Below are 18099 nucleotides of genomic sequence, written 5' to 3'. Positions count from 1 at the left end.
ACTTGATCCTCTGCTGCCTTCACTACTTCATCCCTCAAAGCTACCCATTCTTCTTCTACCATATTTCTCTCCCCCATTCCTGTCAATTGCTCCCTTATGCTCTCCCTGAAACTCTGTACAACCTCTGGTTCTTTCAGTTTACCCAGGTCCCATCTCCTTAAATTCCCATCTTTTTGCAATTTATTCAGTTTTAATCTACATTTCATAACCAATAGATTGTGGTCAGAGTCCACATCTGCCGATGGAAATGTCTTACAATTTAAAACCTGGTTCCTAAATCTCTGTCTTATACCATTATATAATCTATCTGATACCTTTTAGTATCTCCATGGTTCTTCCATGTATACAACCTCCTTTCATGAATCTTAAACCAAGTGTTAGCTATGATTAAGTTGTGCTCTGTGCAAAATTCTACGAGGCGGCTTCCTCTTTCATTTCTTAGCCCCAATCCACATTCACCTACTACGTTTCCTTTTCTCCCTTTTCCTACACTCGAATTCCAGTCACCCATGACTATTAAATTTTCATCCCCCTTCACTATCTGAATAATTTCTTTTATTTCATCATACATTTCTTCAATTTCTTCGTCATCTGCAGAGCTAGTTGGCATATAAACTTGTACTATTGTAGTAGGTGTGGGCTTTGTATCTATGTTGGCCACAATAATGCGTTCATTATGCTGTTTGTAGTAGCTTACCTGCACTCCTATTTTCCTATTCATTATTAAACCTACTCCTGCATTACCCCTATTTGATTTTGTGTTTATAACCCTGTAGTCACCTGACCAGAAGTCTTGTTCCTCCTGCCACCGAACTTCACTAATTCCCACTATATCTAACTTTAACCTATTCATTTCCCTTTTTAAATTTTCTAACCTACCTGCCCGATTAAGGGATCTGACATTCCACACTCCGATCCGTAGAATGCCAGTTTTCTTTCGCCTGATAACGGCATCCTCTTGAGTAGTCCCCACCCGGAGATCCGAATGGGGGACTATTTTACCTCCGGAATATTTTACCCGGGAGGACGCCATCATCATTTAATCATACAGTAAAGCTGCATGCCCTCGGGAAAAATTATGGCTGTAGTTTCCCCTTGCTTTCAGCCGTTCGCAGTGCCCGCACAGCAAGGCCGTTTTGGTTATTGTTACAAGGCCAGATCAGTCAATCATCCAGACTGTTGCCCCTGCAACTACTGAAAAGGCTGCTGCCCCTCTTCAGGAACCACACGTTTGTCTAGCCTCTCAACAGATACCCCTTCGTTGTGGTTGTACCTACGGTACGGCTATCTGTATCGCTGAGGCACGCAAGCCTCCCCACCAATGACAAGGTCCATGGTTCATGGGGGGTCTGACAATAGCCAAACTAGAGTTGATATAAAATGACTTATCTTAGAAGAAAGGTTAAGGACAGACAATCCCATGTTTGTAGCATTTGTAAACTTAGAGAAAGCTTTTGACAATGTTGACTAGAATAACCTCTTTGACTTTCTGAAGGTAGTAGGGACAAAATACAGTGAGCAAAAGGCTATTTACAACTTGTACAGAAGCCAGACAGCAATTATAAGAGTTGAGGGGCATAAAAGAGAAGCAGTGGTTGAGATGGGAGCGAGACAGGGTTGTAGCTTATCCCAAAGTTATCAAATCTGTACATTGAACATGCTCTAAAGGAAACCAAAGAAAAAATTGGTGCAGGCATTAAGTCCAGGGAGAAGAAATAAAAACTTTGAGGGTCACCGGTGACATTGTAATTCTGACAAAGACAGCAAAAAGACTTGGAAGAGCAGTTGAAAGTAATAGAAAGTGCCTTGAATGAAGGTTATAAGATGGATATCAATATAAGAAAAACTAGGATAATGGACTGTAGTCAAATTAAATCAGGAGATGCTAAGAGAATTAGATTAGGAACTGAGACGCTTAAAGTAGTAGATGAATTTTGTTATTTGGGCAGCAAAATGACTGACAATAGCTGAACTAGAGTTGATATAAAATGTAGACTGGCAATGCAAAGAAAAGTGTTTCTGAAGAACACAAATTTGCTACCATCAATTAAAGATTTAAGTATCAGGAAATCTTTTCTGAAAGTATTTTCAGCCATGTATGGCAGTGAAACATAGACAGTAAACAGTTTGGACAAGAAGAGAATAGAAGCTTTTGAGATGTGGTGCTATCATTAGATGGGTAGATCAAGTACTGAACAGCACTGAGGAGAAGAGAAATTTGTCTTACACACTGACCAGGAGAAGGACTCGGTTAATGGGACACAATCTGAGACATCAAGGCATCACCAGTTTACTGCTAGAAAGAAGAGTGTGTCGGTGGGGGTAAAAATCATGGAGAGAGATCAAGATATGAATACAGAAAGCAAATTCATTAGGACGTGGATTGCAGTAGTTATTCAGAGATGGAGAGACTGGCACAAGACAGAGTAGCATGGAGACCTACATCTTACCAGTCTTCAGAATGAAAACCACAACAACAACACTTTAACATAACTTACTCAGCACTGGTAAAGTGTTCCACATTAGTGGTTAAGCATGATCTTTGTAATGGATGGGTAACAATGTCATTGATCAGTGAGTATAGTGTGGGGTACTGAATAGTTCAACTGAGTTGAATATTGCATATTTATTTCTAAACAAAAATTATAAACTGTATATCATTAAAAAGATGAAAATATGTGCACATTATTCAGACACCAAGATAGCTGGGGGTTTGGCGCAAGTGATACTTATTCATACCAACGGACACTTGATGTCAAAGGGTAGTGTTATAACTTCAAGTTGAACAAATATATTTCAAGAAAGACACACTACATGAAAGTCACAGATCAAGTAAACAGAGTAAGACGTGTGTACACTTTAACAGTCAAATCATAACTGAGTCCGAGTCTAGCGGTCGCTCGCTGGCTGGCTGGCTGCTTAGGTGGGGCTGCTGCTGCATGGCTGGCAGACAGCACCGCATGTAGAGGGCGTGCGTAACTGCGTGGCGGCACTTTGAAAGACCGGTGAGTCACAACACTTTCCCCCCCCCCCCCCCCCCTTTGAATTTTTTGCACAGGTCTTGATGGAGGTGGCCTGTAGATTGCTAACGTCCATAGGTGTTGTTTGACTGGCCGTAAAGTGTTGAGGAGGGGGCTTCCCGTATGGACGGAAGTGTCCCCGATGATAACGGGTCGAGATGACAGGAGACGTGGGGGTCGAATCTTCTGGGGCCCCATGCACCAATCGGCCCATTGTGGCAAGTCTGGCTGTTTTAACAGGAGACATGGGCGATGTGTCCACATCCGTAGGAGAAGGAGGCGAGTAGAGTTGCTCCAACAGGTGATGGTCATCTGGTTCCTGCATGGACATGTCTCCTGGTGGCATCAGTTCTTGTGCTGGCACCGATATGATGGTGAGAGGACTGCGTTGTGAGTAATGAGATTCCAGTATCCCGAGCATCAGGTACAGCCGAAGGTGGTGTAGCAGCATCCAGAACAGGCGTTGCCGGCACACAAGGCCGAAGCTGGTCCGAATGACGCACTGCAACACCCGTGTCGGTCTGGATTTCATACAGGCGTTGGCCACGGTGTTGTAAGATGCGGCCAGGCTTCCATTTTGGCCACCTGCCATTTCCCTGTACCCATACAAGGTCGTCGGCAGTGAACCGGCCAAGTGAAGGCTCCTGCGGCCATGAGGTTGAAGGCCGCATAAGATGAAGTAGCATTCGGGGCTGTCAGCCGGGCTGTAGTCGCCCATGGAGGTGAAACGGTAAGAAGCCAGAAATTGGAGAAGCGCATTATCAGCAGCAGAAGAAGTCAAGAGTTTAGTCATCTGAGCCTTAAATGTGCGGACCAGTTGTTCAGCCTCACCATTTGACTGTGTATGGAACGGAGGGGCCGTGACATGCATGACACCGTGACAGGCAAAAAAATCTGCAAAATCGGAAGAAGCAAATTGCGGACCATTATCTGTAACAAGAGTAGAGGGAAGGCCTTAAAAAGAGAAAATGCAAGCTAGAATACTGGTGTTTGCCGCGATGGTAGGCAACGTGCAACGGACAATGAAAGGAAAGTTAGAGTAGCCGTCAATAACGAGAAGCCAATAAATACCTAAAAAGGGTCCCGCAAAGTCAGCATGAATACACTCCCAGGGCTTCTCAGGCAAAGGCCACGGTGACAAAGATGACTTCGGGGCGGCGGTTTGTGACGCACAAGGGCTGCAGGCAGCGACCATGTATGTGATTTCAGAGTCGATACCGGGCCAGTACACATGACAGCGCGCCAGAGATTTTGTGAGAGAGACACTCAGTGCCCTTGGTGAAGGAGGCGCAAGACCGAAGCACGCAAAGATGCAGGTACCACAACATGCAGCGAAGCATTATCGGTGGAAAAGAGGATAACACCATCCCAACCCGTGAGGCGGTAACGCGAAGCATAGTAGTCCCACAATGGATCAGAAGTCTTAGCAGGTGGACGATCTGGCCAACCCTTCTGAATACAGCGTAAAACCCGGGAGAGGGTAGGGTCAGAACCCGTAGCAGCTGCCAGCCAGTCCCCGGTGATGGGGAACCCGTCCACAACCCGCTGCTCGGCAACATCCAGGTGGAAACACAAAAGTTTGTCCCTATCGAATGCCAGATCAGGACCCATGGGAAGGTGAGACAGTGCGTCAGCATTCACATGTTGAGCCGTCGCCCGGAAATGAATCTCATAATTGAAACGAGACAAGTGAAGAGCCCAACGCTGGAGAAGTGAAGAGCCCAACGCTGGAGGCGTTGTGCAGCCTTGTCGGGAAGTGACGTTGATGAATGAAATAAGGAAACAAGTGGTTTGTGATCCGTAATAAGATGGAATTTGGATCAATAGAGAAAAACACCAAACTTATGAAGAGCATAAATAATGGTCAAAGCATCTATTTCAATTTGAAAATAGATTTGTTGGGCATCCGTGAGCGTTTTGGAGGCATAAACAATGGGTTGTTCAGAACCATCAGAAAAACGGTGCGCAAGGACTGCACCGTCCCCGTATTGAGAGGCATCTGAGGCAAGAACAAGATGTTGGCCACATCGATAAGAAGCCAGGCACGTGGCCTGTTTCAACATAGTATTCAATTTCTGGAAAGCCGCATCGCATGACACGGACCAGTGAAAAGGCACGTTTTTATGCAACAGGCGATGCAACGGCTGAGCAACCAAAGCAGCAAACGGTAAAAACTTGTGATAGTATGCTATTTTCCCCAGAAGGCCTGCATTTCCTTAACAGATGTAGGGCGAGGAAGGGCATCGATCACAGGGACAGTTTGCTGAAGCGGACAAATACCATCCCGAGAGAGTTGAAACCCCAAGTACGTGATAGATGCCTGAAAAAATTTTGATTTCTGAAGATTACATTTAAGACCGGCAGACTGTAAGACACGAAAAAGTGTGCACAGATTTTGAAGATGTTCGTCAGTGGTGGAGCCAGTGACAACAATGTCGTCCTGGTAATTTATACACCCAGGGACAGTGAGAAATAATTGTTCTAAGAATCGCTGAAAGAGAGCAGGGGCGCTGGCAACCCCGAAAGACAATCGTTGGCATGTTAAGGACCAGAAACTGCCAGGAAGCAGCATCGAGAGGAAGTTGATGATAAGCTTCTGACAGGTCAATTTTAGAAAAATGCTTGCCTCCAGCAAGTTCAGTGAGCAGTTCTTCAGGTCGAGGCATAGGGTAAGTGTCGATAAGCCATTGAGCATTTACAGTGGCTTTGAAATCGCCACAGAGACGAATATCACCATTTGGCTTAGCAACAACAACGACGGGAGAGGACCACTCACTGGAAGTGACAGGCAGCAAGACCCCTGAAGCAGTAAGACGATCCAGCTCCCGTTTGACCTGATCACGAAGGGCCACAGGAATGGGCTGAGCCCGAAAAAACTTACTCCGAAAATGTCGCGACAAGGAATCCAATTGAGCATAAGGAATAGTAACAGAGACAATATTGACAGAGTCATCTATGGAGAACCCAAAAATGCAAAAGGCATCGAAACCAAAAAGATCCTCCGTGTTACTACGGTCGACCACAAATATGGGAACAGTGCGAACGACAGATTTGTAAGATACCTCAGCATCAAATTCTCCCAAGAGAGAAATCTTCTGTTTATTGTAAGTCCGTAATTGCCTAGTGACAGGTGACAGGATTGGAGAACCCAACTGAAGATACGTCTGAGAATTGATGATAGTGGCAGCAGAACCAGTATCCACCTGCATGCAAACATCTCGACCAACTATTTGGACAGTGAGGAATAATTTCCCTGAAAAGGAAGAAGTACAATTGACAGACAACGCAGAATCAGAATCAGCATCATGTTCATGAACATCATGTATGCGGTCGGATTTTCAAACGGATGACACATATCCCCTTTTTTTTTGCATTTGTTACACACGGCCCAAAAGTTGTGGACAATCTTCTCGTGAATGTTTCGTAAAACACTGCAGACATGAAGGAAGTTGTAGTGGGTTTTGCTGCAGTTTCTTAGAGGTTTGTTTACGATTAGGCTGAGGCTGCACTAGGGAGTGTACTGTGGTCATGTCGGCCGGTGGGGACATGCCACACACTCCGTCAACAGCGCACAGAGGTTGTATTTCCCCGATGTCGCCCCATGCCTCTATTTGCGCTCCAGAGGCACGAGAGATTTCAAACGACTGAGTGATGGATAGGACTGCATCTAGAGTCGGATTTGCCAACTGAAGGGCGTGTTGCCTAACTTCTTTGTCGGGCGCCGATCGGATAATAGCAATCCGTACCATGGAATCGGTGTAGGATTCTTTGGGAACTTCAGTAACAAATTGACACTTTCTATTGAGGCCGTGAAGATCAGCAGCCCAAGCGCGATAGGATTGATTCGGTTGTTTTTGACAATGATAAAAGGCAACACGAGAGGCTACCACATGTGTTTGCTTTTGAAAATAGACGGGCAGAAGTGAGCACATTTCAGCAAAGGACAAAGACGCAGGATCTTTCAAAAGGTGCCAATTGCAACAACAACCAATACATTTAAGGTGAAATCCATGAAAGGAACAGACACTTACATGTTTGTTCATCTGTGAACATGAAATGCCAAGAAGTGCTGTCGAAGACGTTTTTCGTAATAGGACCAGTCTTCTGCCGTCTCGTCGTAAGGAAGAAAAGGAGGTGGAGACGACGAGAGACGCCCCACATTTTATGCTGCGACGAAATCACGAATTGCATTTGTGAGAAGCGTTTGCCGTTCTATGAGACCTCGGAATAGTTGCTCTAAAGTAGCCATGGGAACATGTGGGTCAATGATGGAAAAGAAAAATCACTACCTCATCGCCAATTGTTATAACTTCAAGTTGAACAAATATATTTCAAGGGAGACGCAATACATGAAAGTCACAGATCAAGTATACAGAGTAAGACGTGTGTACACTTTAACAGTCAAATCATAACTGAGTCCAAGTCTAGCGGCCGCTGGCTGGCTGGCTGCTTAGGTGGCGCTGCTGCTGCTGCATGGCTGGCAGACAGCGCCGCATGTAGAGGACGCGCGTAACTGTGCGGCGTCACTTTGAAAGATCGGCGAGTCACAACAGGTAGTGATGTCACAGTCATCATTACAATGCTTTACTAAGTACTAAATGTTAGTAGTGACTATCTTTATCTAAAATAAATAATTAAAAAATGCTGTTTCACTGCTGGTCTGTAGGACGCAGCTGTGCCCAGGATCGTGACAGCTTGCCCATGGACACAGATGGGGTCAGCTACCTGCTAGGCAGCCCTATTGTAGGTGTTAGGGGTGTACACAAGCCAATCGGCACTGTTGCCCATATAAGTTCGGCCAGTACACTGTCGTCACGTACGTTACTGCCCACCTACCTGAGGGCCGCACGACAGTGTGACGATGAGCCACCACGCTGCATGCCAGCTGGCACTAGAGCTGGAACAGCCTGCACTGCACCTTTATTTAATGGTAAACCTAATAGTATAAAAGTTTATATAACATAAAAACGGGCTCTCAGTTTAAATTTGCCTAACACATTTCCCAGCAATGATAGGCTTACCACGGACCTCAGTGATGCTATCACCACTGTTAGTTCGTGTGTTACATAAAAGAATCAGAGTCCATCATTTATGCTTGAGCTGTAACACACAGTATTTGACAACTTTTGAAAAAAAGAAAGAAAGAAAAAGGTCCAAATATACCTCAATTGTTACACTAGGAGCCTCCTCTCAATATACCTAAGAAACAGAGGGAACCACCAGAGTACAGGAAAATGTCAAATGACAACATGGACAGAGGAACATTGGGGATGATGGATATAATGACAGCAAGCCAATTGGGGCACTGGAGTGCGGATCAACTATACTGCAATGGTTCCCAAACTGGGTGTAATTACCCCCTGAGAGGTAGCATAAAACTCTGAGATGTACATGGTGACAATTACTAAACTACATGGAAAAATATGTAAATTAGAAACTACAGTGTGAACACAGTTTATAAAACATGTAAACATCACTACAGATATTCGGATTTAGGTTATGACATGTTTGACATGCCTGTGATCATTCAAGATGATATGGCTCAGGTGAATAGTGAAATTCTGCGTGACCCGCTGGTCTCAGAACATTGATGCTGTCGGTGACCTCCTGAATGGCTGCTTTCCACATCCACATTGGTTTTGGGGTTATTACCGTACACCTTGTCTTTAATATGGCTCCACAAAAAGGAGCCGCATGTGTTCAGATTCGGAGAATATGGCGGCCAATCAAGGCTCATGCCAGTGGCCTCTTGGTACCCCAGAGCCAGAACGCGGCCCCCCAAACTGTTCCTCCAGAACATCACACACGCTCCTGCTTTAATGGGGTTGAGCTCTGTCTTGCATGAAGCTCATCTTGTCAAAATCAAGTTCACTTTGGATAATGGAGATGAAATCATCTTCCGAAACCTTCACATACCGTTTGTTAGTCATGGTGCCATCAAGGAATATTGCACCAATAATTTTGTGATTGGACATTGCACACCACACAGTCACCTGCTAAGAGTGAAGAGACTTCTCGATCGTGAAATGCAGATTCTCAGTCCCCCCAATGCACCAATTTTGCTGATTGCTGAACCCATCCAAATGAAAGAAGGCTTTGTCGCTAAACCAAACCATACATAACATACTGATTGCCATCGTGCCCTGTGGCAAACCGAGCAGTTTCAACGTCCTAACTCAAATTGTGCAGAAGTTATGATGATTTTATTTCGTATAGCTAAATAATTGTCACCCTCTAAAATGAAATATGTTTGATGAAGATTTAGTGACCATTCTAAATCATTTTTTTAAAAATAATTGCTGTTTTAATATAAAGGGTGTTCAATTTATCCAAACATATAGAAATACCTCAAAAACAACACATTGGATCCAAGGAATTTATAATTAAGTCAAACAGTGGAAAATCCAGGATTGAATGTAAAAATATTATGAAAAGGACAGTTGCTACCCACCATATAGCAGAGATACTGAGTTGCAGATAGGCACAACAAAAAGACTGTCACAAATTAGCTTTCGGACAGTATGGCCTTCATCAAAAACAGATGACACACACAAATTACAGTCTCTGGCAAGCAGTGTGGCTTCAGTTGCCAAAGACTGTAGTCGTGTGTGTGTGTGTGTGTGTGTGTGTGTGTGTGTGTGTTGCCTACTTTTGATGAAGGCCATACTGACCAAAAGATAATTAAAATTTGTCTGTCTCGGAGGAGACATCCCGCGACAGTGGGGCAACTTTGATATCTTTAATTGGAATGACCATTTTTTATTGGAGATTTGGATTCTATGGAGGGGGGGGGGGGTGGGGGGGGAGGAACCCTTAAGTTCTGACTGGAAAACATATTTTGTTACATGACGTATAGTGCAATAATCTGAAAAATCAAAATGGGTGGAAAATTGTATGTTTCAAAATGCTTCCAATGGTACATGAATTAACACCCTACCTCCATGGAATGAGTGTGGCACAGGCAATTATTTCATAACTGCGTGTTGTGATAAGTTGTAGCTCGCCACATGGCCACACTGGCGCTTTGAACAGTCCCCTCTTTGTTTTGCCAGAGAAATACAATGTTGACAATGGCATTTCCCATTAAAAGTTATGAAATAATTGCCTGTGAAATAATTGCAAGATGGGGGGTTAATTCAAATGTCATTGGACAGCATTTTGAAACATACAATTTTCTACCTATTTTGGTTATTTCAATTATAGCACCCTCTGCTGCCAAATGAAAAGAATGTTTCAGACAAAAATTATGTATTTTTTTTCATAGAATCTGCATCTGAAATAAAAAATGGGGATTCCTATTTAACACTTCAAAATTGCCCACACAAGATGGGGAAGGTTGAGTTTGGTATCACTGGATGTCCCTCCCTCAGAGATGAACATATTTTAACTATAAATTGTTTGGATCCGATGAGTAGCTTTTGAGATATTTCACTGTCTTCAGATAAACTAAACATCCTCTATAACTGATCATCGTCATCAGCAATCTTATATCCACTGACGGATAAAAGCCGCCTCTAGACATTTCCATGCACCGTCATCTTCCGCGATACAAATTACCATTATGCCTGCATTTTTTTCTAATGTCATTCTGCCTACCTTCCATTAGTTTGACCTCTCAGTCTTCGGTTCTTTCTTGGAATCCAGAATAGAGCTTCCTCTGGCCATTTACCACCCATCTTCTGGCTAATGTTCACCCCACCTCCACTTTTCTCATCACTATCACAGTTACGTCTTCCATTCTGGTCTGTTCTCTAATCCATTCATTTGCATTTCCCGTCTATCCCAGTAATTTACAACATGCATCTCTCTATTGGTGAATGAGCCACCATCAAATTTCGAATGATATCCATGTTAAAAGACCATGTCTCAACACCATGAATAAAAACTGGTCATACAAACTATTTGCAAATGTTCAGTTTCATACGCAATGAAAACTTCATTTTGAAAACTTATCTAGTTTACCAGGAGGATTCTAGGCTATTTTTACTCTTCTGTTTCTCTCTCTTTATGTTCATCCAATGGTGGCAGTTATTGCGCGTAATCAGTAATATATTCTAATAGAAAAACTTTTTCTGATTTGGAAAACAGACAAATAAATATCTGTCTGCAAAGACAAATTTTTGTGAAAGAAGGAATATTTACAGATAGTAAAATTCAAGCATAAGTACAACTTCTTTGGTCTCAAGAAGGCAACACACTATAAAAAGATTTTCATCACAGATAACTGGGCTGATTTTAGTAAAAGGTCTGTCATTAATAGCTATTATTGCTGAAAAAACTCATTAAGAAAATAGATTCCATTTGCCACAACTTGACCTTCGACTACGGCAGCAATGCACAGAAAAGTGGAAAACTAGATGAACTTAAGTAGGATTTATGATGTGGAATGGCAGACCATGAACCAAAGATTATTCAAAACAAACTGTTAGAAATAAGCAAAACTAAAACATCCTATTGACTCAATATTTCTTGGTTTAGTGAAAAAACATAGGCCCTTATAAAAAATGGGTGAGTTTCCGCTGTTTGAAAACTAAGTACAGGTATTATAAATGATTTGTCACTTTAAAAACAAGAGAGTTAACTTTTTACAATCTGATGTTCAATTAGGTTCCAAAATTTATTCAGGGTATTGTATGACATTTGATCTCATTCAGGAGCAATGGCCTCAAAAAGGTTGGAAACCATTGAACCATGGAATGCCTGACCTACCAACAACACCTCCTGGTACAAATATTAGCTGCTTCTGTCACCTGGTATCAGTCCATCAGCATGCTGGGTGATGACACTTGTTCTGTCGTTAAACACAGTGCAAGTCTCATAAAGCGACCTGTTTCAAAAAGCTACAATAACACTAATTCCCACATGGCATAACTTAGGGCTTCCATAATTGTAGCGTTAATTAACCTCTCAAGGAAAGTGATGAACACATACACTTACTCAGCTGAAATAGGAAAATATTATCCCAATAATATGCTGATTTCTCTACTCATTATTTTACTGTCAGAGCAATGGACATGCCAGGAGTGTGCTACTGACAGCAGTCTAAAATTCTATGGCAAATTTCCACTCCCTTATTTAGAAAATATTGACACAAACATGTTGTTCTGTTGCCATTTGGCTGTTGAAGCCATACATGTAACAATAAATATCACCTACAATTTCCCAATATATAATAAGTTTTCTCATCAGCACAGCAAGATACTAGAAGCAAAACAATCCAAATTGACAATTTATAGTCCCAAAAACAAAATCTAACCAGCGGCGAGACCACAAACTCTCTCAGCACTAGAGTCTTGGATACTGTCCCAGTGAGTTATCATGAGCATGCAAGTGGGCTCACATGGTTAAGGACCATAGGACTCAGTTCATCTTGATTCCAATAAAATATAAGTAGCTATTCAAACGGTTCAGTGATATTTCACACATTTCACACAGCCATTACAATAATACTGCCATTTGTTAAGACGTGCGGTACCTATGAAAGCAGTTGACAGAGATGTTAGAATAATGCCATTTTAAACTGGATCACAAAAAAAATTGTCATTGGACTAAAATCTGAAATAAGAAACTCTGTTGCAGGTTAAAGAGATCTTTTTGTGTAAGGTGTACAACTTTGCTTCCGCCATTTGCCAATAGGTGGCAACAACGGTAATTAGCAGTCGAACGAAACAAATCATAGACGTCAGGCAATTACCTTGGACCTCGGTTAACATAACCTCATTCAAACATTAGTCGATTTGTGTCTGCATCATAAAGTTGCTCTTGATTGAAAGTGTCAGTTTCCAAGCCTAAATCTCGTCACTTGCATGAGATGTTACTGTTTTGTTTCAATATGAAGAAAACAGTGGCTGATTGTCATTGCATGATCTCAAGTACGTATGGTAAAGACACTATTAATGAAAGAACGTGTTGTGAGTGGTTTCAATGCTTCAAGAACAGTGATTTTTAATGTCGTAGATCAGCATAGTGGTGGAAGAGAGAATGTTTTCGAAGATGCAGAACTAGAGACATTGCTGAGCGAAGACTCGCTTTAAACTCAAAGAAGAATTGGCACGATTAGTGGGAGTGACACAGCAAGCCATTTCAAAACGTCTCGAGGCTATGGGCATCATTCAGGAAGAAGGAACTTTGGTGCCGTGTGAGCTGAAACCAATAGACGTTGAATGGCGTTTGTGTGTTTGTGAACAGTTGCTTAAGAGGTAAAAATGGAAGGGATTTCTGCATTACATTGTGACGGGGACGAAAAATGGCTTCATTATGATAACTCTAAATGAAAAAAATCATGAGAATACCCCGGCCATACTTCCATGTCGACAGCAAAACCGAATATTCATGGCTCCAAGATCATGCTCTGCATTTGGTGGGACCAGCTCGGCACCATGTACTATGAGGTGCTAAAACCAAGTGAAACAATCACAGGTTCTCGTTATTGAACGCAATTAATGTGTTTGAGCAGAGCATTAACACTTACCATGCTAAGCCCTTAACTGCATGCCACTCCCTGTGTGCTGGCTGATTTTTTCTATTTTCAACAGACTTTAAATAGCTGTAAAGGACATTTAGTTCGAGATACATAAAAGCTACAGGTATGGTTTAAAACTTTGTTTCAACTTTACATGGGTTAACAATCATATGTATGGGGCATATACTGTTTCCAAGAAGTGGCGCGGATTTCTCCTCAATTTTGCAAAAATAAATTTTTGTCAAAAATTTATTTTTACTACTTTATTCAATTTAAAGAAGAAATAAATTTTGGAAAGTGATCATTTGACACTGAAAAGACATTTGTTATACCATTTGCACATAAAGCATAGCTACATACACATAAGTTATTTTGCATAGTGAACCACAGTGTGATAAAGCTTGAAGCACAGGGTGACACACAAACCTACGTTACACTCACTGCACTCATAAGAAGTATCTTTCCTCCCAGCTTTCCCAGTAATGTTCTTTTGTTTTCCACTACACACTACACAACATCTTTGTGCTTTCTTTTTCCCTTTTGCCATTTCCACACGGTTCGGAAAATGTTTCTGTGACAATCGAGCAATCGTTGCAGATCCATGAGAATTGTCAATTCTCTCTCCTCTCTGTAACACTAACGCAGTGCAGACCACCTGTATAAACTTAGGAGTTCTTAGTTTCTTCTCATGGATGCAATTGTGCAAAATACAACCATTGGAAACCGCCATAATTACACAGTGGAAGGCAAGCTTTCTCCACCACTTCACTGTTTTGTGATCAAGTGCTCCATATGAAAGACGTTGATCAAAAAGGTCTACACCAGCTTTATGTTTGTTGTAATCCAGCACTGCCACTGGTTTCAACTTCTCATTGCCTCAACGGGCAACATTGAGGATGTGTGCCTGGTACTTATCATCCACACATCCCTCTCGTCTTTCCATCGCAATACTAGCACATCGTTCTTGCGGCGAAATATTTGTTCACCCTTTTTGAGTTTACCCTCTTTGAGAGCCTTGGGCAACCCTTTTCTGTTTGGCATTACTGTCCCTTCAAGACCAGTATTGTCTCTAGCCAGTTCTTCGCCTAGCTGAACACTGGTGTAAAATCTGTCAACATATACAGTGTGGCCCTTACCTTGGAATGAGCCGAGCAATCGCTTTACCACTGCAGAAGCACTGTTGTCCAGTTTATCGTCCCTTCTGTGGCAAACTTCAAAGTTGTATATGTACCCAGTTTTGGATTCTGCAACAATGTATAGCTTCATGCCATATTTGTTTGGCTTATTAGCCATATAAACTTTGAAACCTACACGCCCTCTGAAAGGACACATACCTTCATCAATGGTTAGTGCTTCACCTGGCTGATAACTTTCTTTGAAATTCCTTACCAAATCATCCAGAAGAGGCCTGACCTTATGAAGGGCATCAAAGTCTACTTCACCTTTCTTTTTTTGCTTTGAATTGTAGTTTATGTGGAACATAGACAAAATATTCAGAAATCTGTCCCTTGGCATAATATTGGGGCAAAAATTGCAGCTAACCAATGGATCACTACACCAGTGACTGGCCAGTCTTGGCCTCTCACTGATTGACATGTGGAGGATAATAGCCAGAAACAACTTTGTTTCAGCAATTGTTAGCGTCCTCCACTGCTTGTATCTAGAATTGGGCCCTAATTTGTTTTGTGCTCTCAGTGTGGCCAGCTTCTGTCTAGCATATAGGTTTGTTTGTTCCTTCATAATTGAAATAACCCTGTCATTCATAAAATGAGAAAAAAATCTAAATATTCACTGGACTGACTGAGTCCTACATTATTTAGCACACCATGAGACCCTGTAAATAACAAAATGTTTGGTGTTTGATTCACTATAGTCCAGTCATCCTGTGAAATGTCACTCAATCTTGGCCTCTTTTGATGATAAGTGGGGGGGGAACACAGGCGGTGGCTCACCTTCATCTGATGACAAATCTGTGTCTGAAATAATACGGAACGTAACAGAACAAATCGCAACATGAACTGTCTTGTTCTGCATCAATTTAGTAAGATGTTAGACTTATCTGGACTACCGTTATTTTCCCGAATTTCGTAATCACTGTCACTATCGAAATCCAAAAAATCATCATCAGTAGGTTCAGCAAGAACTTCTTCAATTATTTTTCGAAGTTTTGCATCCTCATCACTCACCATTGTGAGTAAAAAGAAGATAAACAAGCTAATAACAAAATACAAGAGCCAAAATCAACGGTAAACAAAAGACAGGACACAACAGAACACGTAACATATGCTTGAAAAACACACGTGAATTCGTTCGGAAATATATACGGATATATCGCATTACCTCACTAGGTGCTGCGATCTAGCGCTAATATGATGAACTACAAGCATTACAGGACCTACAGGTTGTAGCGGGAACGCTAACAATGTGTTTGAAATACTAAAACAATGTGGAATGCGGCGGGACGTAATATTATGGCGGCCGCATTTTCTTCGTTTCCGCCCGCGATGTAATATTACGGCAGCCGCACGATAAGTGTTAAAAGATAAATGGCCACAATACAGTGAGAGGCACAATACAGCTTGACACCACTTTGCAAAAGAGGTCAAAACGTACTTGGAAACGTCAAAATGGGAAGTCCTACCCCACCCGCCGTATTCTCCAGACATTGCTCCCTCTGATGATCACCTGTTTAGATCAATGGCACATGGCCTGGCTGATCAACACTTCTGATCTCATGAAGAAGTCAAAAATTGGATCAACTCATGGATCGCTTCAAAAGATGAACAATTTTTTCGACGCGTGGTTCGTACACTGGCCAAAAGATGGGAGAAAGTAGTGGCCAGCGATGGAAAATACTTTGAATGATACATGTGTAAGAAATTTGTTTCATTAAAGCCTCAAATGTTGGGGAAAAACAGTGGAAGCAAAGTTGTACACCTTGTAGATTAAAAGTAATCTAAGATTCTTATGGTTTCCTGTGCCTATTTCAAATTTTACATTGAAAAGAAAGAATGCAAATATACAATCAAGTAAATGTAACCACAGACATACTCACTTGTACATCTGCACCTGACTCTTTCCCAATATCACCAAGCAAAGATAAAACTTTAGCTCTCACAACAGATTCTTGCTCTCTCTGGAAATGCTCAGCAAGCTTCTTTATTGTGTCTGGTAAATCTTTCTCCTGTAGTGAAAAAGAATGACTTGTTACAGATTGTGCACAGAAATTCATAGAAATAAAATTATATTTCCTAAACTGCAATAAATTGCTACTCCCATCACACAATAAAAATCTGTAATAAATGGAAATAAAATATCAGGATCTCATCCATAATATATGTTGTGTAAGCACTGAAATTTTACTTATGTAGCACTACACAATATACTGATACTATAAGTTACCACGTTATTGTTCAGTTGAACAACAGCAATTACTTTATTACAACTATTGAAAAATTCAAATAATTTACAAAACGTGTCCTTAAAGAACGATTCTGATGTTCAAGAAAACTATGGAAAATATGCAAAATGCTCACCTGAACAGAAACTGAAAAGGAATTCTTATAACATAAAGCTGCTGTGCTACTGTTGAGCAGGTGACTTGTTTCACTGTTTCAATGGTACTAAAATAACACCAGTAGATGGTGGCAATAGGTGTAAGTCAAATGTTTAAAACATTCTACAGTTCAGTGATTGATGTAATTAACACACAAAAACTGAAGAAATAAATGGAAGCCAAAGGGTCAGCTAAAGTGCTTAAATGAAATAAATATTAGTCAAAGAATTCTAGCCAAGTAATATGCACTGCTATCCCATCTACAATGTACATACCGCATACCATGTTCCCATTTTGAGTTTCATCAATGAATTGGACAACAAAAATACAATAAAATTCACTTTTCATACAAATAGAGCCATATAAGCAAAAGTTCAAAGACAGCTGATGTTTCTAAGCTCTCCCTAATGTACTTTACAGTAAAACCAAGTAATTACTGATACTTATCAGTCAAGTGCTCACTGAACATTCTTAATTACTATTTCTTCAAATACATACTGAAAAACAAATTTGTGTCTTAGTCTTAGCACAAAAAAGGAACTCTTTCATTTGTGATTTTCTCATATTTTGTACTCAACAGACTATTTTCTGCATAATGTAACCCATTGCCCACTATAAGCCGAAAGGTACCAAGCATATTTATCTCATCCCTATTCAGTTTCATCTTGAATGGAATATCTGAGATACAACCATGTTATTCACTTTGACTTTTCGATTTATTTTACTGTACTGAACTTCTATGTGCCTCACGTGAATCATCATCATCATCTTGACAGACAAAGTGTTACACAAAAAGCAGTAAGTGAACACAGACGATATGCTCACAGATGGTGAGTGATCAAGACTGTGAAGATTTCTCACTATTTTCCCTCTTACATAAATTACATTTTTGTTCATGGCTGCATTTGCACAGGTCTGCTGTTATCAATGCACAACTTATCTTGGACTACTGCACTCCTGAATACAAATTGACAATGAATTCAGGTGGATGTTAATACCACATAAATACAGAAAACAGAATATTGTGGAAATAATTCTACAGTCTAAGGATAACCACTAAA

General features: G+C 41.3%; 1 protein-coding gene across 1 annotated transcript in view; it reads right to left on the bottom strand.

The window, feature by feature from the left end:
- The window catches only part of LOC126336377 (integrator complex subunit 4), a 102374-nt gene that overhangs the window by 63670 nt on the left and 20605 nt on the right, over positions 1 to 18099 (bottom strand). The window contains exon 3 of the mRNA XM_049999991.1: positions 16538 to 16666. Within this exon, the coding sequence (XP_049855948.1) occupies positions 16538 to 16666 (129 nt within the window). The remainder of the gene's footprint in view (positions 1 to 16537; positions 16667 to 18099) is intronic.

The sequence above is a fragment of the Schistocerca gregaria genome, chromosome 2 (genome assembly GCF_023897955.1).
Source record: "Schistocerca gregaria isolate iqSchGreg1 chromosome 2, iqSchGreg1.2, whole genome shotgun sequence".
NCBI lineage: Eukaryota > Metazoa > Arthropoda > Insecta > Orthoptera > Acrididae > Schistocerca > Schistocerca gregaria.
This window is presented reverse-complemented; position numbering and strand designations above follow the sequence as displayed.